The following is a 24,230-nucleotide window of genomic DNA, read 5'->3' on the forward strand; positions in this document are numbered from 1 at the left end:
TACTTAAAAATAAAAAGAAAAACCCCTCTATACTCAAAATGGCAGTTAATGACACTGCTGCACCAAATTTTTGTGAAGTAAAAAATGCTTTTCATGATAAAATAACTAACTTATTCAATTTTTTAAATTTTACATTGGTTGATAAATTATTTTTTGTACTGGTTTAAATATGTTACTCTTATTTATAATACCTTTTCAAATGTAAAATATTATTTATTATATACACACAGAAATGACATAACAAAACGGCTAATATTTAAAAATTAACACGATGGTATTGGTAATGGTTGTTTGACTGCATATGAAATCTTTTTTAGGGTAAAATACACTTTGCCCCCTAAATTATACTTGAGGTAATATTTACCCCTCTAAATTAACAAATGTAACACATATCCCCTATAATTAAATTTTTGGACAATCTTACCCTTATATTATATGTATAGTTCTAAGAATTTCCTTTTCTAACAAATTTGTATTTTAAGTTTAATTAAAATTTTCTCAATTGAAAAAAAGTATCTTTCAATTATAATGAAGTAATAGAGTAATAAATTAAATAGTTTGAAATGTTATTATATTTTACAGACTCAAAATTAAGTAATGAATGATTATAAAAAACACACAAAATAATTTTAAAAAAAGATTTTATTAACTTGGTAATAAAATTAAGTTATTAATTTTTTTTAGATATAAATGAGTAACTAAATAGTTTTATTTTCTTTAAAAAAATATGATAAAATATTTATATTTATTCATTTTTTAAAATAATATTTAACTTTTGGTTAATTATATATATATATATTTGTTAATTTCTTTTAAAACCGTACATTAATTATTGGTTGTGTTATATTTATTGTGTTTCTACTATATATATTAATTTATACTCCACTTGCAATTCAAATCCTTCCCTTATTAAAAAAATAATTTAATATGCAAAAAACTAATATATATATATTAAAAATAATATAATTATTCAAAGAGTAAGAAATATTTTTGTCCAATTAATAGGATAAGTGTTATATTTATTAATTTAGAGAATAAATATTACATCAGAAATAATTGACGAGGGCAAAAGTGTATTTTTACCTTTTGTTTTAATTAATATTAATATGGTATTACACAGCCCACAATTTTCAAATAGGAGAAGCTACGAGAAGGAGAAAATGAGTTGGCCGAAGGCCTCCAAAATGATTGTTATCAGAAAACCCAAACAGAAGAAGCTACTAGAAGGCCCGTCAATCGCAAGTCCAGTACTTCAACGCTGCTTCTCCCTTCTGTTCTTCATTTTCAAGGATCGAATAAGCTTTTTCGAACCCCACCATTTTCTCGCATTTCTACCCAGCAGAAGTGTTACAGAAATTGCAAAGAGAGACTACTCGTTGCAATGGACGCAGCCAAGGTGAAGCAACTGAAGCAATTTATAGACCTGTGCAAGTCCGACCCTTCCATCCTCTCCGATCCCTCCCTCTCTTTCTTTCGTGATTACATTGAGAGGTATAAATGAATGCAACTCTTTGTATGTGTTACTTCTTGAATTGCATTGTTTCTGCGTATATAATGTCTGTAGGCATCCACTTTGAGTAGTGTGTTTGAGTGTTTCTTTGACGATTCCTCGAGTTTAATTTGTATTTTTGTCTTTGGTTTTTCTATTTAATATCAATTTTCAGCCTTGGAGGCAAGATTCCGTCATCTGGGGGAGATTACAAAGCGGTATGTTCTGTTTTCCTTAGGTTTAGACTAAATTCTTTTCGTCCTTTTTTTTTCTCCTTCTGGTTTCAATCTGTTCGATCTGTTTTGATAATCATTAATGGGGAGAAAACGTAGTGATGATTGCTTTCGTGTTTCTTCTACGTGTATGTGTGCGTGTGCGGGTGGCTGATGGGTGGGAGGTTTCAGTGAGACTGTGAAGGTTCTGATATGCTTTTCTGCTCTCAAATTTGAACAAAATTTGGTTCCTCAAAGGAGGCATTGATTTTTTCTGTTATTTCAATTACGTGGATTTGTTGGGCAGAAGTAGAATTCTTGTAAGGTTCTTAGCCCTCAGGTTTGGTAATTAGGGTTTAAGGTCTATCATGTAAAAATGATACATTCCCCTTATATTGCATATTTTTCCTTTTCTGGTTTAGGAGAAATATTTCATAAGTTTCTTTTGTCTATAATGGATTACAGAAGTCCCATGTGGTGGAAGAGAGTGACGAGGATATGGATGACATAGAGGAGGAGCCTCACCCACCTCATGAAGAAGAAGAGCCCGAGATAGTGGAGTCTGATGTTGAACTTGACGAGAGTGATGTCGTGGAGCCTGATAATGATCCTCCACAGAAGGTATAACAGGCCACATTTCCCCTATTGGTTTGATTAGTGTCTTTGATTTTTCTGTGGTTTAGTAAGATTTTGGCGATTGAATTTATAGATGGGAGACCCCTCAGTCGAGGTTAGTGAAGAAAACCGAGATGCGTCTCAGGAGGCTAAGATACAGGCCATGGAAGCACTTTCTGAAGGTACCTTACACACTTGCATCTGGGAAAGCAAGATATTTCAGCTGAAGTTAATTTTTCGTGACATGCATTAAACTCCGCATCTGTTTATCAGGTAAGCTAGAAGAAGCGATTGAACATCTCACCGAAGCTATTACCCTGAACCCTACATCAGCAATTATGTATGCAACCCGAGGTAGATTACCTATTTCTTCTTAAGCGTCTTATGTGATTATATTAATGCTTTCTTATCTGACTATTTTGTATGTGAATTTGGTTGTTGACTTACAGCTAGTGTTTACATCAAAATGAAGAAACCAAATGCCGCTATTCGGGATGCCACCGCAGCTCTGGAGGTTGTACCCTTTTTTGTAATTGGCTTGTTCTTGAGTCATTGTCTATTGTCTTTTTATGTTAATAAATACTCCAGGCTCATGCATGGTAATATCTTATTTTCTTTGGAAAAAATGAATCTCGTGTTGTGCTGCGGCCATGCGCGGCACAGTTTCTATATGACATAATAATAAAGAGAATCTAGCATGTAGTTAGTTAGGCTTTTCGTGCTGCTGCATGTAGTGTTGGCATTGGTATGATCAGCATAAATCTTTTCAAATTTCAGATTCTTCTTGTGACAAGTCCTGGTGTTGTGTACGGTTCTGTGATACATGACATTTTTGGACGACTGAATTGACATATATAATAAATTTTTATCCAGATCAATCCAGATTCTGCCAAAGGATACAAATCACGTGGTATAGCACGAGCAATGCTTGGGCAATGGGAAGAGGCTGCTAAGGATCTCCACGTGGCCTCAAAGCTGGACTATGATGAGGAAATCAATGCTGTACTTAAGAAGGTTGGTCTTTAATTATCTATGTCATCATGCTCATATTGCTGCATTTTCTCATAAATTTTAGTGTGTCAGTATGTGTGGCAACACAATTAGATCGAGAGGTGCTGCTACAGAATATTGCTCATAATTAGTTTGGAAAGGTGAAATTTTGGAAATATGATCATGATCCTTTCCTTTTTCATTCTTGTTTATAGGTCGAACCCAATGCGCATAAGATCGAGGAACATCGCAGGAAATATGACAGGCTGCGGAAAGAGAGAGAAGACAGGAAGATTGAGCGTGAGCGACAACGTCGTAAAGCTGAAGCTCAGGTAAACCATCTTTCTGTATCATCCAATTGGTTTTTGGTTGTCTACACATGTTCTAATTTTTCCTTTGATTTTCTAAGGCTGCGTATGAAAAGGCCAAGAAGCAAGAGGAGTCATCTTCAAGTAGAAGACCAGGAGGCATGCCTGGCGGATTCCCCGGTGGTATGCCTGGCGGATTCCCCGGTGGTATGCCTGGCGGATTCCCCGGTGGTATGCCTGGAGGCTTTCCTGGAGGTATGCCTGGAGGATTTCCTGGGAGCATGCCTGGTGGTATGCCCGGGAATGTTGACTACAGCAAAATACTCAATGTGAGAACTTCTTCTATTTCTAATTCTGATAAAGTACAGAATTTCCATTTTGCGGCGGAGTTGTTGTGGCTGTTTAAAAAACCTTAATGTCTTGTGTGCTTTATTCAGTAGAGCAGGTCATAATTATCTTGTTTTTCCAAAATCACACTCGACTATTTGCTTAATATGATTGATGCAGGATCCTGAGCTGATGGCAGCATTCAAGGACCCTGAAGTCATGGCTGCACTCCAAGATGGTATGTGTCTTCTTGTTCGCTAACATATGTTGCATTTTGTTCAAGAATGTGCATTTATATGAATTCTCTTTGTTACTGGTAGAGATTACTTTTGGTTTGCTACAGAGCCAGGAAGTTTTGGTTTACATGTTTCCTGCTTTGATTATGTTGTACCTGTTTTTTTGCTTTTGCCGGTTCTACATTTTTCAAAACAATAAATAAAGTAAAATTTCGAGAATGATGTGGCATGTCGACAAAGATTTAATGATGTAGTTATTTAGTTGTCCTTGTACTCATCTGTGTTGGGTGAGTTTACTCATACTAATGTATTTTTTCTTTCTAGGTTTGTGGTTGAAGTATATGAAATTACTGACCCCTATTAGAATTACAGAAAGTTAGGGGGAAAGTGAAGTCGGAAGATTAATAAATAAACCTCTATCTCCTGCGATAATGGTCTGATTGTCTTCATTCTTTTCAATCTGACCTAATGTTTCTAGATTAAAAGCAGTGTGGGTTTGTTGTCAATTCCAGTAGCTTTCACATAGAAGTAACGTAGATGGCCCTCTTAATAACCAAAATGCTGCTGAATACATGATACTATTGTGGAAGCGCATATATTTTTGCAAATAGGATGTGAAAAATGTTAATCGAGCCTACTAGCCCGTAATACCAATAAGCTTGTCAGATTAGAAATGATTCATAGCTGAAGAATTGTGTCCCTTCTTGCAGTTTTTGTCCTACCAATGTACAGTTTAACAGACAAGATAAATTAACTGTGTGCAAAGGTTTTCTAGTTTCTTCTTCAGGCCTAGAGGACTTGTCTTGTACTGATGCTTGTTTGTCTTCCTCTTCTAACTCCCTTGACGAAGTTGATGTACCATGCGCAAGTGAAATTAGCACTTGCTTTGAGCTCATTGTTGAAATGAATCCTATTTTTGTTATACAACATTTCAATTATTGGATGTTGTTAATGAATCATTTACTTGCATAGTGCATCGGATGAAAGATTGTGCCTTGCCTTTTAAGATCAACCTGCCGATGGCTTTGAGGAGAATGATGCTACTTTTCTCACTTGAAGTATATTGTGCGGTGCGAGACTAGGTGCTACATTGGCTGGCTCCTATCTCTGATTTGCTGGTTTTGTTTTGCAGTTATGAAGAACCCTGCTAACCTGGCCAAGCATCAATCGAATCCAAAGGTGGCTCCTATTATTGCAAAAATGATGAGTAAATTTGCCGGACCAAAGTGACAGTGTAAGCTGAGATGGACAACTTTAAGAGTCAAATGTGATCACCCCATGCTTAGAATCTGTGGTATAATGCTTATTTCATTGTGTCATGAATCTATAGACTAAACAGTAAGCAGATTACTCCAATGCATGTTGACATGTACAGATTGTTTCCATCTTTATTGTGTTCCCAGTTTTGTGATATTGTTTCAGACTGCTGTAATGGCTTCAGTTTTTCTCTTGATATGGCTTTTGTGATCCGTCCATTGTCTAACGTCGTGAGTGCAATTTTCAGAACCTTAACCTTTTCGTACTTGGCCCACATCTATTTTTCACCTAATACCCCTTAAGATTCGCTGTTATTTCACAAGAATTCCTTTCGTGTAAGCCCGGATTTGCCTTTCTGCCATAACAGCGGATGACCCTAACATGCTTGAATTCCCAAAGAAATACTCAGGTCTGGCGGATGACCTTAAAAATTTGGATGGTTCAGATTGATCCTTCAGGACATGCCAACACTTCATCTGATAGGAGGTAAAGAGTGGTGAGGTGGGGCGTATTCATGTGTGGGTTAATTATACAATTCTTTTAGTTTTTGCTTGTCTTTTTGTTTACATTATTGTCCACTGACCTATTGCTTAATTGTACAAATTGCATATGGATTAGTCAGAAATATTAACATTATTATATGGATATTCTCTCCCTCATAAAAAATCAAGAGAATCCAAAAATACCCCTATTTTATTTTGAATCTATTATGCACATTTTTTTTAGTGTGCCGCATCTATATATATATAGCAGAAAGAAATTTGACCAATTCAATTCAATTTTGATTAAATGCTATTTTTTGGTGTTTTTAAAATTTTTAATTACTAAGAAAAAATTTAATTACTTAGAAACATCATTTATTTTAGATATTTATAATGTATTAATCCACATTTTATTTCCAAGATTATAGTTATTACTTTAATTATAAGAAAAGTCTTATTGTTAAAAAAATATCTACTTTGTATTTATCTAAAATCGCATCTCCAATAAATTCTATTTTAGATTTTATTGGTCATTTTATTTTGTATCTGTATATGTAGCGGAATGAGATTTGACCAATTTGATTTAATTTTGACCGAATTTTTTTTTGATGTTTTTGAATCTTTTAATTACTAAGAAAAAATTCCATTGATTAGAAAATCTCAATTATTTTAAATTATCCACAAAATTCTATCTGCAAGACCAGAGTTGATTCAATTTGTATTTATCTGAGGAATATGTATTATCATTCAGAATATTATTTATTTTATCGCTGCTATTTATTTTTAATTTTAACCATTTATTTTTTAATTTCTCTTTCATTATTGCAAACTTACATCACTCTCTTGCTATATATCATTCGATTTTTCCCTTTTTTTTTTTTGTTTCCAGCTTTGGTACTTTTGAATATTTTAATAAAATAAAAATTCTATTTAGTGGAATATTTATTATGAATTTTAATTTCAACAAATCAAATCAAATCTCTGAATCCATATCTTGAAATCAAAATATCGCTACACATTAGCAAATGTTAATAATGAACCGTCCAACAATCTTAGTAAAATATTTTCAACAAATCACCCGTTTCGTACATAAAATCACACAATAGAAAGGTAACATGTGATTTTACACGGACTTCATTTATCAAATCAAAAGATTTAAATATTTGTATTATTCATTTTTCTTTCAATTAAGATGGATTAATTTTTTAATCGGGTGAATAACAATTCATCCCGCTGTGATATTGAAAATGAACACATTACTCCCCTATAAAAAAATATAGCAATTTACTCCCTATACTTTTTAAATTGAAGCAATTTACCTCCTTATACAGGAGGGTAAATTGCTTCATTTTAAAAATCATAGGGGAGTAAATTGTTGTATTTTAAAAAATATAGGGAGGTAAATCGCTATTTTTTTTTTTCACAAGGGAGTTGTTTGCATTTTTCTCCTTTTTTTATCAGTCGTCGTATGTTGCGATTTATCGATTCTTTTTTCAAGCTGTTATTTATTTTTGTTTAATTTGTTATTCCTTTGTAATAGAAATGTACGTATTTGTTATTTACTTATATATGCAGCTAGCGAACGATGACATGTTGAAATTTATCGTGTATTTTTTCAATTCACATTTGATTTTTATATAATATCTTTATTTTATTTATTTAAAATTCTTATTGGTGTACTCAGATGTAAAATTTGCAACGAAAGCGATAAATGTAGAAGAATGATATTTCATTGATAATAGAAGGAATTTGTTGGGGTGAAGAACAATCAGTGCTTCACTGATCTTCTATGTTCATCAGGAGGAAGAAAACGTCCAAATATATATCAACGACTTCATTTCCTAACTAACAAAACTGACACGCTTTCTGCTAATTACAAAGACGTCACTTTTACTCATAGAAGCGGGCGCCTTCTTTTAAATGCAAGCAACTTTAACTAAAACAACTAATAGAAGTGTGTTTCACAACTGGTACGTTTTCTCTTCACAGCGATATCCGTTATTTTTTTTTTTTTATAAAAGCTACATATATGCATATATTTATATTTTTCTCTTGGAATATTTCTTGTAATAATTTTTTAATTTTAATCATTCTTTTTTACTTTTTATATATTTCATTAACATATTTTTTCCATTCTTTTTATTGATTCACTAATATTGATACATTAAGTTTTTTATATCATGCAAATTGATGGGTTCTTTTTTTCTTAATTAGTTTATCTAATTAAAATTTCTTTTTAATTAATCTTTCATTATTATCCGAGTTGTAAAATCGAATGACACTGCTTTGTTTAAAATTGAGCTGCAATCTTTAAAAAAAAAATTAATTTGATTTCTGTCAGAATCCAAAAGTAATTTTGCCATTTTCTTTCATGGAAATATTTCTTTTCCTTGATGGAATAATTTTATGAATATTGCTCCGTCAAAAGTTTTAAAATAAAATATATTCTGAGCTTTATAAGTTTTGTTTATATTACAATACAAAAAGATTTCCATACTTGATATATGAATGTATGATTTTTCATTTTTATTTTTTGTTTAGATGATCTTTTTCTAGAAAAGAAGAAGATTTTCGATTGTATCTTGAAACATATTTTGTATTTAGTTCAAATCAATTATTTTCAAAAATTATATTAATTTTTTCTTTAAATTGAGTTACTTCAAAATTTTATTTTATTTTTTTATAATAAAATAAAAGAATCACACTTCTTTGGAGCTTTATCGTTTTATAATTTATGTATTTGTTCTTATTATTGTTTTCTGAATTTTAGTAAAACTAAATGTTATTTCTTATATGTCATAGATTTTGATTGTTCTCAATTGTTGTAATGTTAAGATAATTTATTGCTTGGTAATTTGTTATTAAGAAACTTATTTTGCATCTTAAATATCTAATCGATTAACACATATTCAATTATTTTAAGAATATATATTTAATTATTCCTTAAATGAACTAAATATTTATGTTCATACAAATAAAACATATAAATGTATGTGCATTTAGTTTTTATTTTTCATTCAGCATTTACTTAATATCTTAGTTCGTGCATAGCACGGGAATTACACTAGTAATTAAATAAAACACATCATCATCATTCAACTAACATTGATGTACGTGCATATATATAAAATTCTCAAATAAAATTTGGGTGATTTCAATAGAATTGCAATTTTAAGACGATTTTTATGTCTATAAATGTTTCATTGGGACTCATATTTAGGAAGCGAAAGGGTGCTCGACATTTGTTATAACATTAAGTATGTGAATTTGTCAGAAGTACATCTTGACCTTGATCTTGACATTAATCAATTATATGCACCAAAATACAATATTTCACCAATTTCATTTCCATTGTTTAGTACATATCGTGATAATATGGAGTCTAATTCTGCAGTAACATTAAGTCAGTTGGACATTAATCTCGAGGTGATGATAATGAGACGCAAAATGAGCCAATACAAAATGTGGGTGAGGAAATAAGAAGACATCGGCATCAACGCCAAAGGCGCAATTGTGGAACGAGTGGACACTTTTTACATTTGCAATTATATAATTCATTGTATTTCTTACAATTATCTAAAACAATATACACTATTACATTTTATACTTAATTGTATTTTTTTAAATTAATGCAATTTTATATTATGACTTCAATGTATTGTTAAAAATTAATTTTATATAAAATCTAATAAAGCAAAAATTAAAAATAAATAAATAAGAGTCGTGAACCCAATCCACGACTTGTGGAATTCTTTTTAAAAAAATATTTTTATATTACATTTGCGACTCGTTATAATTATATTATATATTATATAATTTATTTATTTTTTAATAATTAAAAATAATTAACCCAGGTTTTTTTGCCTCTGTAACAGAAGCATTTCAACCATTGTACAGAGGCTGAAAGCCATCTGCAACAGAGGCGTTTGTGCATTTGTAAAGAAGGCGTTTTTGCCTCCAACAAGAGGCATAACAGAGAAGTTTTTTTTGCCTCTGTATAGTAATTAAAGGTTAGGATCATTTAAATGTGATTGCCCTATTCTATTTTGTAAATAATAATGACTTAGCCACTCGATTCTTCCTCTCTTAATATAACAACACTTTGAGTTGTGACAAGTATTAACATTCATCTGGTGCTTTGTCACACTGATAGTATGTGAAGGTTGATGAGTGCATTGTTTATGATTCAATCTGCTATGGTTATTATGTAAGTATAGCATCACTATGCCATTGTTCATAATTACTCTATGACTCCTGAATATATACATGTGGCAATAAGTATACCTCATATATACATTTGCTATCCAGATTTGCATGCATTGTGAAGTACTGAGCACAGATACTGTTATTATGAATGTGGATAGCAGCAGCATTTATTTTTTTTGCCGCGTTAATTAGCAGCAGTTACCGGTAGTAATTGTTCTTAGAAGATGCAGCATCAAACAAGGGAGCAGAATAGTAGGCAGCAACGAATCCGATCATCAGTGGAATTGGTGGGTAATAGTGTGCAGTCACAGGTTATATTCAAGCAGGGAAGCGCATATAACTCTCAGCTAACTGATATTATCTTTCTCTATGAACTGTTATTGCTTTTATCTGTTCACATTTGACATGTGCAGGGATCTTGTATACAGCTGCGCCAATGCTCATGTAGCAATGGGCACTATGAATTCAGGTTCTGACTTTACTTATGCCAAGATAAGACGAGTGTGGTGCATATAAGAGGGGGTTTCATAAGCCACTGGACAACAGCTTAGATGAATTTTAAGGGGGCTGCAACAGCCTCAGGTTCAGATTTCGCTTGGAATATGGGAATTGCTCTGTTTGATAATGCAACAGCGGGAAAGAGGTTTGAACGAGGATTGATTATCAGTCAACAGAGCAGCCAAGCATGTGGAAATTATTAATGTTTAAATGCCGATGCAGTCAGGTAATACAAGGGTGTTAGTGCTGTTGTGACTGAATATAATTTCTGAAGCTGTAGTAAAGAATCAAGGAACTGCTGAAACAGTTTCTGGAATTGTTATGCTGAAGTTTATGACAAGTTGTGATGCATGAAGAATGAAGGTTGGGAATCTACATACATGTGACAACACTTCACGAAGTTGCTGGCAAATGCAATGTCTATATCCACAAGCAGCTAGACATGTCAAGGTGGCAGCAAATTGGACATGAGGTTACAAAGCTTACATCACACTCACAAACAAACCTGATGACAATTCGTCTTCCTGTTCCTATCCACAAATTATAGATTGATAGAATCCCACTTGTCTACACACAAATGAAAACGAGATTAGGACAGTTTTGCTTCACAGATAACCACTCTCAACAGTAGTTCACCATGTCTTTCAGTTTGGATATAAGGGTTAAAGCACTTCTTCAACATCAGAATTACAAGAATATCTAGGTAACTGAAAGGGGACATTAATCACTTTGATTTCAACATCATGTGTTTGAATAAACAAGAATCAAGGATATTGTCTTATACCCTCAATGATGAACATTCACACAAAAAGAAAAAAGAAAAAATACTTACAGAACAAAAAGTCAATTATTGTAGAACAAAAACAACGAATTCCAACACTGAATAACCAATTTCACAATAAACAAACTATCAAAAAAGAATTAACAAAAATAAGTACATCTCAGATAAGTTTGGCACCTGATTCGTATGTTATACCTTTTTTCTCAACAGGAAATGCATTAAGGGTATACCTTAATCAAAATCGATGTCTTTGGTCCATGGCTCCAAAATATCCCTCACAAATCACCCAATGATGAAAATACGTTGAAGATTTTCACAAATTCACAGAACAACGAGAAAGGGGGAATTAGAGCTATGTGGAGTAGTCGAACCGTTGGGTGACTGAAAAAGGGGGAAACTAAAAGGAAAAAGTAGACAAAGTAAAAAAAGGGGGAAAAAGCGCTTTGGTGTTAAGGCAAAATTATAAAGATTAAAATAATTAATGGATATTTTCTATATGCATTTCTTTGGGTTGTTGAGTGTTGGGCTTTTTATATTTTTTATATATATTTTTACCAAAATTCTTTATGAAATTTTAAAAATGCAATTTATATTTTTCTACAAAGGATTTATAAAATAAAAACTAAAAAAAAAAAGACATGCAAGGACCACGGCTATATCCACCATGGTTAAAGATTTAAATTTTAACATCAATTTATTTAATCAGAGTGAATAGTATTAATTATCACGGCTAAATTGTGGCAATTAAATAATAAGAATATATACATCAAACAAAAATAAATTTTGTTATGTGATGGCGGTGGTGTCTTGTAATTTTGGGGGCTCATCGTTAGAGCTCTAATGCTTTTAAAGAGTTCGAATCCCGAGCTCAAATATTTCAGAGATAGGATTTCTTGGGTATGGTAGTCTTTATTACATAAGCCAATAATTATATTTTATCTCACCGACAACCACATGTTTGAAGCATTTCACGTGGACAATCCAATTTTCTCAATGAGGCCTAGCTATATTGGGTTGGTTCTCAACTTTGATTTTCTCATCGGATTTTCCAATTCTACCACAAACATGCACAGGAACGCATGAAAAGAAGAGCTCCGAGAAACAATGTCAAGAATTGGTTATTCCATCATTCTCATGAATAGCAGCGTGGACGTCTACACCTCCTGAATGCCCCAAGCATATGCCAATTCAAATTGAGTAACATACATTTTGTCATTGAGTCATTTCTGTCAGAGGCTTCTATCTTATTCTTTGCAGTCTCGACAAAATCCTTCTTCTTATCATCTTATTGTTAATGGAATTTGTCAAAGATGAAGCCAATTTGATGAGGGTAAATATAGAAATTCCCAATAAAATAAGACTACGAAATCCTATTTTTTACACTTTAACAATTTTAATGACTGGTAGTAGTTGTATGTCTGATTATATTGATAAATGAAATACAGAGAGCAAGAGAGAATCGATGGCTTCCTTTTAGTTCTTTATTGAGCATATTTAACGGAGTATGGATGGTTTTATGCTTTCTTTTTATTGGTGCATATGAGTGGCAGATCTGCAGAAGAATCTCTTCAGGTGTGGTAGGTATATGAATTTATCCAGCTCGTATAGTTTTAGCTTGTATAGTTTTAGGTCATGCAGTTTTAGCTCGTATAGTTTCAGGTCATATAGTTTTAGCTCGTATTTATTTTCAGAGCTCTAACTTTCGGAGTTCAGATAGATGAGCTCATGTAAAATGTTTGTTAAGAACTTATAATTTTTAAAGTATTTATAGTATTGCAAATTTGCAGTCCATTGAATATTTCTTCCCATCAAGTGTTAAAATATTACATAACGAGAAAAAGCGATAAATATTAACAGCGTGCAAAGGAGTGTTATTGAGTATGAAATTCAATGTGTGTATTTCGGGTTTAGAGCATGTATGGAAGACATGGCCTTTTTGTGCATGTATAAAACACAAGACAATTTTAGTGCTATTGCGGAAGACAAGACTATTTTTAGGGTGTTGATCAGAGCAAGGCTTACTTAATACCTGTGGAGGACAAAGGCTTATTAGAAGGAGCATGCTCAAAGCAGAGCTTATTGCTCGAGGTTTGCATGGAATAGGATGTATGTGGAATTTCTTGGTTGACCCCTCATCTTCCCGTTCCTTGCATTTTTTCGCCAAGGCTTTTCTCCTTGTACGTTTGATGTTCCTCAATGTTAATATATTTCTCGCTTGAGCTAAGAGATCGTTGAAATCGAGAGTGGACTTCTCTGCTAGAGACCTGAAGAATTCTAAAAACCCAACAAAAAAAGTACTTGTTAGTGCCTTAAAGGTAGCACAAGGAACCTAGTTAAAGTGCCCATGAAACTCCCTTGATAACAATTCTAAAATCGCCACTTAATTATCCCTTACTATTGTTAAGAACGTGTTCACAAACAATTTGATGACAAAAGACGAATATCAATAAAGTAGGAAAAAATTACAATTATCCCCTGCCTCCCGGATATGGAAACTGTGCAAATGATAACTACACAAATTTTCATCATTTTATGGTGATTTCACCCTCCTTTTTAAGCTAAAATATTTCTAATCATGTGGATTTATTGCATTTTCGGCTAAAAAGGTTTGATATGAGATAAAGATGGCAAAATCAAGCTAGAAACGGAAATTGAAGGCACCAAAAAGGGAAGAAAAGATTTCAAAATAGTTTCGCAGGACTGACTAAACGTGTCCACACTCAGTGCTTCAGTCAACACTGATGAAGAAAGAAAAAATGCGATTTTCACAAGAGAAAAATGAATGATTTGCTGAATTTTGGAAATGATCCCTTTAAATAAGTTATTGATATAAGAGATAATTTGTTGACATTTTAGGAACCAATCATGTACTTAACCCCCCTATTTCTAGATTTGTAGGAGGTTCTTATTATAAATAGGGGGATCTCTCAATTTGTGAACACATCTTGAATTCAATTGACAACTTTATTTTCAAATTCTCTCTTTAGTTTTAATTCATTGGCTAAAGTTAATGGAATTCCACTTCCTAGTGTGTTCTTCCATTAACATGTCAGGCTAATTTCATTATTTTCTGGTTAAGGTTAAGATGATTGCTTGATTCGTAAATTATTGTGAGATCTAAAATGCCTTTTTACGCTTGTTAAATAAGTATTCATGTTATTCTCTATGCTCTTAAGACAAACATCTGATTTATTAATAATGTGACCAATTGTTCATTATCAAGAAGGTCTGCTTAGCTAATTGAACTTTACAAATTCGTGTAATTGTTTGTTTAGTTCAATACTTAGTAGCAATGTAGCATAATTAATTCTGTCAAAGTAGTTAGTTATGTTATGAGGAATGCATGATATAATTTAAATGGATTATCCTCGTAGGAATTTGTTAATTAGAATCAGGCCTGTCTAATTTTTAATGTTGTTAATGGATTAAATTTTGTGGAAGTTCCCAAAGTTTTCTATTGATTAGGGATCTAACAAACGGTTGTACCTTGACTGACAAAAAGGTAAGAAAAAGTGAGGTCGTTAGGTCGTACCAATGACTATAACTGATTTATTTATTTGAACAAGTGTTATATTTGCATCAATGACCAACCCACAAAATCAAGCATGAACCTGACCTTAACCGGAAAAGTCCCCTCTCTTATCTTCATCTTCTAATTTTAATAGCCTTCTAGTTTAATTTAGCTTTTATTTTTGTTTCTCTTCACAATCAAAACCCCCCAATTATTTCTTTTTTAAGAAATCAACTTAACATCAATTCCTGTGTATTCGATCCTGCTCCCACTTCTACAAAATGTTAGTAGAAATTATTTTTTGTGATCTCGACACTCATCAACAAATTCATCCTGTGAAAAAAAAAAGCAAAATATCTTCTTGTATTTTTAAAAATAAAGCAAAATACCCTCTTATGGCAAACGGTGCATTGCACTTGCCCCCTTGCATCTAGGATTGATTATAACCAATAACAAATATGTATAATAGTATCTGTTGATTATATATATAAATATGTTATTTATAAAAGATAATATATATATATATTTTTTACATCTTCTCCTCCACTCTCATTGGACCACTGCCCCCACTCACTCCCCTAGGTATTGTTGGCGGCCCCCTCCCCTTTCCCTTCCTTCTCGCATCCTCTTTGATCTCCCTCCTGCCCCTCCCTAGATCCACTGCCCCCTTCCCTTCTCCATAAGCGTCCGCTCCCCCTACCCCTCCCTCCTGCAACCCCTCCCCTTCCCCTTTTATGTCGCTACTGGCCGACAATCTCTCTCTTTTTCTCTAAATATATATTCAAATTTAATTGTATATAATATAATAAAATTATTATATGTTTATTTAAATTTTAAACAGTTGATCTATCAATTAAATTTAAATCTTAAATTGAAATCAAGATCCGATGATTTTTAAATAAGAGCATAAATATAATTTAAATTTTAAATTAAAAACATAAAAAAATAATGTATGTAATTTATCAAACACATCATGGGTGTTTCCGCTTCATTTAAAAAAAACATAGGTGGTCAACTGCTAATTTTTTTATAGAGTATTTTTTTCTTTTACTACGTAAGGATAAATTACATTTAATCTTAATAAAATATTTGCTAAAATAGGAATATCCAATTATTAAAAGACACATTATATATTAAAATATAGGGTTGCAGAGGATTCATTCTTTGCTTTTTGTCTCGTGAAAAATCCACGACCGTAATTAGTTTGTTGTAGGCCATACTCAAAAGTTGGAATAATTAGCACGGGGAACCCTCCAAATCTCAGTTGCGGAACGTCGTCGTCAGATGCGATGTTTATCTCTCCCAAGGAGGTTCGATACGACGTCATTGATAAGAGGGGCCGCTGCCGACACCACCAACTCAAATTCAACTAACTGTCTTCCACAGAGTAAGAAACTAAGGTGAAAAGACAATTTGACAATCCCAGTGTTAGCTTATCTACTTTTCTGTGAAGTAACAAGAAGCATATATACATATATATATATATATGGGGAATTTATTAAAAAAATGGCAAAAAAAAAAATTAGTAAAGTAGGGTGAAATTGGAGGTGTTAGAAAAGTAAGTGGCACCGCGGTGCCACAATTTTTTATTAAAAAAAAACAAATTCTTTGTATCACCGCGGTTGCCAACCGCGGTGACATTGTTTTTAAAAAAAAAAAAATTTTTTTAATGTGTCACGGTAGTTCAAAACTGCGGTGACAATTTTTTTTTTAAAAAAAAAATTTTATTTCACGACGAATTGCTGTCAACTTCTCGTTAAAATTTCGACACCATTATGGCGAGTTGTCAACCATCAAATATACCGTTCGACTCCCCTTGATGAGACGAACATTTCCCCGCAAATAATTCCAAGTTTTATCAATCGTAAATAATGAATTTTTAGCACGAACACCGCACCTTTCGGCCGTTGATTCGCCGCCACCGGAGCGACGCACGATCACGAACCACTGTCACTGGACTAGCCTCGACACGCCCCCACAAATAATTCCAAGTTATAAATAGTATTATTAATTATTTATTTATTATAAATAGTATTATTAATTAATAAATAGAATTTAATAAAATTATAACTATTTTAAAAATTGAACAAACAAATACTTGATGAAATTGAGCAAGATTGATCTTGTTGGAATCGTCTGGACGACACGATTCGAACGACTATGGTCTTAATCTGTGATTCGTCTTGACGGTGGAGAAATGACAGCAAACAGGTTCAGCGCGAATTTTCGGCGGAAAAACTTCAAATTTTCATATCTTAACAAATATTTAATAAAATTGAACTAGGTTGGTCTCGTTAGAACTGTTAGGTCGAGGCGAGTCCAGTGGCGGTGCTTCGTGATCGTGGGTCGCTCCGGTGGCGGCGAATCGACGGCCGAAAGGTGCAGTGTTCGTGCTAAAAATTCATTATTTACGATTGATAAAACTTGAAATTGTTTGTGGGGAAATGTTTGTCTCATCAAGGGAAGTCGAACGGTATATTTGATGGTTGATAACTCGCCATAATGGTGCTGAAATTTTAACAAGAAGTTGATAGCAATTCGTCGTGAAATAATTTTTTTTTTTAAAAAAAAAAATTGTCACCGCGGTCAAACACATTAAATTTTTTTTTTTTAAAAACAATGTCACCGCGGTTGCCAACCGCGGTGACACAAAGAATTTGTTTTTTTTTAAATAAAAAATTGTGGCACCACGGTGCCACTTACTTTTCTAAAACTTTTGATTTTACCTTACTTTACTAATTTTTTTTTTGGTATTTTTTTAATAAATTCCCCCATATATATATATATGGAGAAACATGATTTTTTATTATAATTAATTATTATGATAAAATATAAAAAACTATGATAAAAATATTAATTATGGTAAATATCAACTAATTATAGTCAATATTTGAGTTTTTATATTGATTTTATTCGATATAATTTGTCATATTTTTTTAGGTTTAGTTACACTCTCTCCTCCTAAGGTTTGGTGTAATTATACGTAAACCCTTGTGAACTTGAAAAATTACACCTAGCACCTATGATATTTGCTTCTATCTAACAAATAAAATCTTTATTGATCAAAACATACTGAATTTGCTGATATTAGCATAAAAATTGAATGAAAACTGATATTTACCTTCAATAGATTTATTAATGACTTTTCGCAAACCAATCATTTTTTTTTCCGACTAAACTACCCTTATAACGGTGAAGATATGAATCCTCATATGTATTAACTCATGAAGACGTATGAGGGTAATTTGATTTTCAATATATTAGTAATAAGTCAATTGATTAAATAGAGATTTTTTTTCCAATTTGCTTGTTCATATAAACAAATTCGGTGAATTTTAATTAACGACGGGACTTATTATTTGTAAGTAGAAACAAACATCAGAAGCGCCAGAGAATTTATATATAATTACATTCAATTTCATGAGAAATACAGGGTAGTTATTCATATTTTTTAAGTGCAGTAACTATAATATAAAGAATAATTTATCTGATTTCCTAACGAACACAAGTAGAAAACACCAATTTGACAGTTTCCAACGGTGAAATCATACCTAGTACTTTCGAGTAAGTTCTTGTTTCTTCACCAAACCCTAATTTCCGATGTCGTGTGATGTACGAAATCACATGTTCTCGTCACTAATCCATTGATTAAAGGTTGATAATTCTAAAAAGGGACTTTCTTAAGTACTTCCAACCGTAGGTTAATTATGTCCTAAGTGGGGTCGACCACATGGGATTAATGCTAATCATGTTGGTGAAGGGAATTGCTCCATTGAAATTTAGAGGTCGGTAGGGATGATAGAGTTGATTTTTCACACAACTACTCATTAATTAATTGTTATTACCCTCCACTAATCACATCTTACTTAGTGATTACAAGACTTTTTGTAATTACTATTGTCACAATAAAAAAATCGTGAATAATATGATTACCGATCATTATTTTTGCAGACGAGAACAAAATATTAGTCATAATTAAAAATCACAATAAATGTTTTGACCATGAATAAAAATAATAATAAATATTTGGATCATAGTAAAACTACGACAAAATTAATTTTGTCCATTCGTTTTGTTTGATTTGTAGTTGATAATATTCATTTATCAAAATTTTCAATTGATATATAGTAGGAAAATTTCAATTTTCTTAGCGGGTTAAAATTGAAATTTCATGAAATAACAGATATAATTAAAATAATGAGTTTGAGCCTTATCAGACTTGAAGTTATTTGTCACATCTTATGTGAAATTGCTGTATTTGTTATTATTTCATTATTTATATTTCGATGCTATTATAATGTATATTGAAATATTGATTCATATCTTAACATAATGATGTAATTACACAATTACCCTCTTCATAAACATATATATATATATATATATATTATTACCTTCCAAAGAGCATCAATTTAATTTTCACATTTTTCTTAAAAATACTATTTAATTATTTATTATGTATTCAATACATTAAACCCTAAAAATTACTTTCAATACATGAATAATTCAAATTAATGAATATGTCAAAAAAAAAAAAAAAACAAACAAACAAACGATTATAGAAATAGGCATAGACCCATATTTATAGATCCCGAACTCACAACTTCTTGACTGTGAGACCTCAATCTTAAAAAAACGTGGATTTAATTTTTTAGACCAGTACACTTTTGTAATTACGACGATTTAATTAATGACGAGGGGCTTACGTGTAAATCCCATCATTAGTGGTTGTTAATATTCTTCTTAATTAATCATGCTCCACAAAAGCAATACCCGGAGTTCATGGAGATCCAACACTCACTCCCCAACTTTATTTATTTATTTATACTCCCATTAAAAGAAAAAAGGAAAAAATATTACAGTGTTCTTCTCTGTTAGCTAACATGTCTCTTTAGGTAGTGATGAGTGATCCTGCTTCAATGATAATGAGGAAGAAGTGGGAGAATTAGAGTTTTCTTGCAATTGAGGATTAGTGTGATGACTTCGAGATTGAAAACGTAATGTACTAGATGTAATAATAATGCTAATTAATTGCTCTTTTTCGTTTGAGTTTTTTTTTTCTTTTTTTTTTTGTGTGTTAGTGTGTGTGCTTGCAAAAAAATGTAACCCTAAAAAATAAAAGGCAAGTGAACAAACACTGTAGAAAAAGGTTGAATTGTATTTTTAGTTTTGTAATTATAATCGGTTAACGTTTTGATTTTGTAACTTATCATAATAGCAATTTTTGGGCTGTACGTTTTAATGTAATTTTTGTGATTTTAGGACAAAACTGACTAGAATTGTTAAAGTTGGCAGAAAAATAATGAAAAAATGGTTGAAAAATGATGTCACTTTCCAGCCAATTTTGAAAACTTTGTCTTGAAATTGTGGGAGCTTAAAATATATCGGCATAAATTGCTATTCTAATTAGTTACAGGACCACGATACCAAAATACTATAATTATGGGACCCAGAATAGTCGTAAGCCAAAAAAACATTAGCTTAAAAATCTAAGAGAGTATTAATTAAACTTATAACTAATTATTTATACTAAGTTATAAGATTTTTTTCTTTGTTATCATTATAATGATTTTTATAATTCTAGTAATGATAATATTTGCATAAAAATTGTCGCTAGCAATAATTAATTACAAAAAAATTTATTCATGAAGTTGCCTAAGACAGATATAGTGAAAAGTAACTTTGCAATGACAAGAAAAATAATTGTCATTGTATTTATGCTATCTGAATATAAATATGCCACTAATTGTATATAAGATAATTTTTGTTATTAATAATTCTATTGCGATAAATAAAAACAATGATTAATTAATATGTAGATATATTTAGCGATAATTTTAAGATTATTATTTAATATTTTGTTACTAATAAAATCTTATTTTTAGTCAACAATTAATAGACTTTTTTTTTGGATAAATGTAAGTTTCATTAATAAAACATGATCGTACAGTACAACAGTGCTCAACTGGTGGTTTCTTCCTCGATAGGCCAAGGGATACGCCATAATCTATATAACGTACATGAACTAACAGAACGAGATAAATTAACATTGATAATCCTGTGTCTAATATCTTCCACAATAATGGTGGCTATTATATTCTGTGGTCGTCTGTATGTTCAAAGCGTCTCAAATTTCGTTCTCTCCAAATGTGATAAATGCAAGCAATCAGGAGTGCATGATAAGCCAAATTAATCATATGTTTGGTGACAGACTTGTGAAGCCAACAGACTTGTGAAGAAGTAATTTGGTGACCTAAGTCGTCATAACTCTTTCAAGTAACTAAAATAATTTAAAATCTGGTGTATTTGGCCTCTTGCACATATAACAGAGGAACAAGTTTGGCTGAAGAAAAGTGATCAACAATTTTTCAGTCATAATTAATTACAGTTTTTACAATTAGAGCAACTTTGAGTGTCGGACATGGTCACTATTGACACTATGAACTGACATGTTCTACGGAAAAAAAAATATTATTTTTTAGTCCTGTAATATAATTTTATTTAAAAAATTATATGTGATTTACGTATAAACCAATTAAATAACAATTTTGGTCTTATTAATCAATTCATGTAGAATAAAAAATGTCAACTTTCCTAAATACACGATTGAAAATGTCAACCCCCTAATTATAGGATTAAAAATTATAATTCAATTAGGTGATGTGCAAGATCGGATCAAATTGAAGGAAAAATGCTAAAATTTTAGAATTACAGGATTAAATTATAAAATTTAATTCGTGTAGGACAAAAACTACCACAAAAAAAAATAACTAAAATTACCAAAACTATAAAATATAAACTTAAATTATGAAAACCAATTCATAGGGGACCTGCCATCCCACTATGTTACCTGGCTAAAATTACAATTTTCCCTATGCTCCAGTAACAACTGAACTTTGTGCAAGATAGGTATAACCTTGTCAATAGTGCAAGAAATAGTATATTTCATCCTCTAATCACTTTTAGTTCTTTGTATTTTATATCCAAAAATAAATACAGTATTTTTCTACGTTATAAAAGACTATAACTTAAAAATTATGTCATTCACCATGGTAAAATAATTATTTACGAAAACTTAAATTTTTATTTAAGATTAATCAATATTAGCCAGAAAATAATTTAGATTTTGCAAGAATACAAAATAGGGATAATTTCTTCACTTTCCACAAAATTTAACTTAATTTCACATAGATCTCTTTAAATTTGAGAAATTATATCTTGAACTACTATAAATTGTTATTATCTAACAAACGGAGCCAATGAGTAATGGTATTCAAAGTATTTTCCTGACATCAACATAAAAAGTAAATATATTATAAATTTAGAAAGTTTTAAGTTTATTGCTCTATTACTTTTATTGTGTATGAGAAAAATAGAAATAAGCTCTCCAAGTTTTTTTTTCTTATTCTCCAAATGCTCACAAATAAGTTACATAATGGTATTTATACCAAATTTGTTGTTACAAACTATACTATTAAAGACTATAATTACAAACACTATGGGGGATCCAAAAAGTTATAAGTATTATGAGGGAACACCAAGAGGTGTTTGCCTTTATACATGATAATTACATGTATTTACCCCCCTCCCCCATGCACACCTCTCATCATATACATCATGTCCGGTTAAAAAAGTCTTGCCTATAAATTAAATCTAATGAGACAAAAATTAAGGCTAAGGAAAATAGTATAATTATATAATCTCCCCTCAATTTAGGCAGATATCTTTCAGATATCGCATACCAATATTCTGTACGAGTTGCTCGAACATTTTTGCTGGTAATGACTTAGTAAATAAATATGCTAAGTTCTGACTTGATGAATCTGTTTAATATCAACATTTTCGCTCGTGAATTGAGAAAAAATTTATCGATATGTGCTTGATTTTATCGCCTTTTAATATAACTAATGGAGACAAGAAGAAGCTAAATCAAAGGGAGACATAAAAGGAAATTAAATCCTTTTCACAAGAGACAACAAGAGATCAAGGCCATACAATTTAAGTTCTTTTGTTATTACCAGATTAACCCTGACAGTGAATTGTATCCACAAATTAGTAGTAGGTAAGTGGGTAGAATTAGTTATACACCCCCTTGCATTTATTGCTAGAGTAATATAAATATCCCCAAATTTCATTGTAAAAGGGGTCTTTGGAAAAGCAAAAACACTAATTTCTAACTTGTGCAAGAGTTTAGAGTGTTTAGATCTCGAGTTTCATTTTTCCCCATCAAGTTTGGAGTTGCCTGTGGAAAACTTGATCTAAGTATTTGAACTGAATACTAAATCATGAGTTAAGAATAGGAATGTGGGACACGAAGAGCTCGAAGGAGAAGGAAAGAACCATGTGTAAATGGGCAACACCCAAGAGAACCCACCTGCTCACAATCTTCAGGATGAACAAATGAACGTCCAGGAAGAGTAAGATCGTGGGAGCCTTGACACTTCACCTCCACCACGACTGCTCAAGATAACTCTCGAAGCACTTTTTCAATTGGTGGAAGACGTTTCCACTCAAACTGTTGATAGGGTTGTGTCTTAGTATGTCACAAAACATACGTTGAGCCCCCTACCCCATTGCCATCCTCGCAGAGTCCAAAATGTTCCCTTGGTTCACAAGGATCGCAAGTAGAGGCCCGGGGATGCCTAGAAAGGAATGAATTAGGAGGAAAGAGTGGGAAACAGGGCCACACAGCCTGAGGACAACTATTTTCCTCCGCCGCCTCTTCGAGGAGATGTATATGATGTGGATAACTTCCCCCTGTCACCTCCGGAAGACCCATACATGGAGATAACTAATTTCCTCCATATTCTCTAGGAGGAATGCCACCAAGAGATGAAGAAGCTCAGAGAGAAATGGGAGACCAAATGCCCCCTCCACTCAGACTAGCACCATGAGAGCAGGGGGGATCCTAATTCGCCCGTTAGCAGTCGCACCACCAAGGCGTAGTCCATTTTCACCCCATATACTGGCCGAAGCCATCCAACCAGGGATTAAAATCCCGAGCTTAAGTGAATACAATAGGGTGGGCGATCCCCAATACCACTTGGATAAATTCCTAGCTAGAGCCCATTTGTAAGACAATCAGTGATATGATTTACTATAAAGTATTTCGAACCACTCTTTTCGGAAAGGTGATGGCATGGTTCAACCGTTTGCCACCAGGGATGACCGAGGATTTTGAGCAACTGTCACAGTGCTTTCTACACCATTTTGCGATCAACAAGCGATACCCTAAAACCTCGTCGTACCTCTTACTATAGTCCAAAGAGAAAATGAAAGCCTTACAGAATACGTTCAATGCTTCTCCGAAGCTGTGCT

The 24,230-nt window shown here is 32.2% G+C and overlaps 1 protein-coding gene and 1 long non-coding RNA gene across 2 annotated transcripts; one reads left to right on the top strand and one right to left on the bottom strand.

Annotated features, from left to right (window-relative positions):
* The first annotated feature begins 1,183 nt into the window (after positions 1-1,183).
* On the top strand, positions 1,184-5,646 carry HIP1 (HSP70-interacting protein 1). The gene is made up of 11 exons (XM_011071361.3): positions 1,184-1,491; positions 1,665-1,707; positions 2,167-2,322; positions 2,411-2,498; positions 2,590-2,670; positions 2,766-2,830; positions 3,190-3,330; positions 3,522-3,638; positions 3,716-3,943; positions 4,122-4,179; positions 5,310-5,646. Exons 1-11 carry the CDS (start codon positions 1,382-1,384, stop codon positions 5,405-5,407), a joined length of 1,185 nt encoding a protein of 394 aa, XP_011069663.1. The 5' UTR covers positions 1,184-1,381; the 3' UTR covers positions 5,408-5,646.
* Positions 5,647-10,900: 5,254 nt separating this feature from the next.
* On the bottom strand, positions 10,901-11,856 carry LOC148789318 (uncharacterized). The gene is made up of 2 exons (XR_016067319.1): positions 11,597-11,856; positions 10,901-11,187 (listed from the first exon to the last, which is right to left on the bottom strand). It is a non-coding gene; the product is annotated as an uncharacterized LOC148789318 (long non-coding RNA).
* Between the last annotated feature and the right edge of the window lie 12,374 nt (positions 11,857-24,230).

Source organism: Sesamum indicum, linkage group LG1, assembly GCF_026168435.1.
Source record: "Sesamum indicum cultivar Baizhima isolate 11 linkage group LG1, ASM2616843v1, whole genome shotgun sequence".
In the NCBI taxonomy this organism is placed as follows: Eukaryota; Viridiplantae; Streptophyta; class Magnoliopsida; order Lamiales; family Pedaliaceae; genus Sesamum; species Sesamum indicum.

What these genes read in the sequence shown, in the direction of transcription:
- HIP1 (XM_011071361.3), top strand. Translation starts at nt 1,382, where the DNA reads ATGGACGCAGCCAAGGTGAAGCAACTGAAGCAATTTATAGACCTGTGC. An exon ending in TTTCGTGATTACATTGAGAG is followed by an intron (nt 1,492 to 1,664) that starts GTATAAATGAAT and finishes ATCAATTTTCAG; the next exon opens with CCTTGGAGGCAAGATTCCGT. An exon ending in GTCGTAAAGCTGAAGCTCAG is followed by an intron (nt 3,639 to 3,715) that starts GTAAACCATCTT and finishes TGATTTTCTAAG; the next exon opens with GCTGCGTATGAAAAGGCCAA.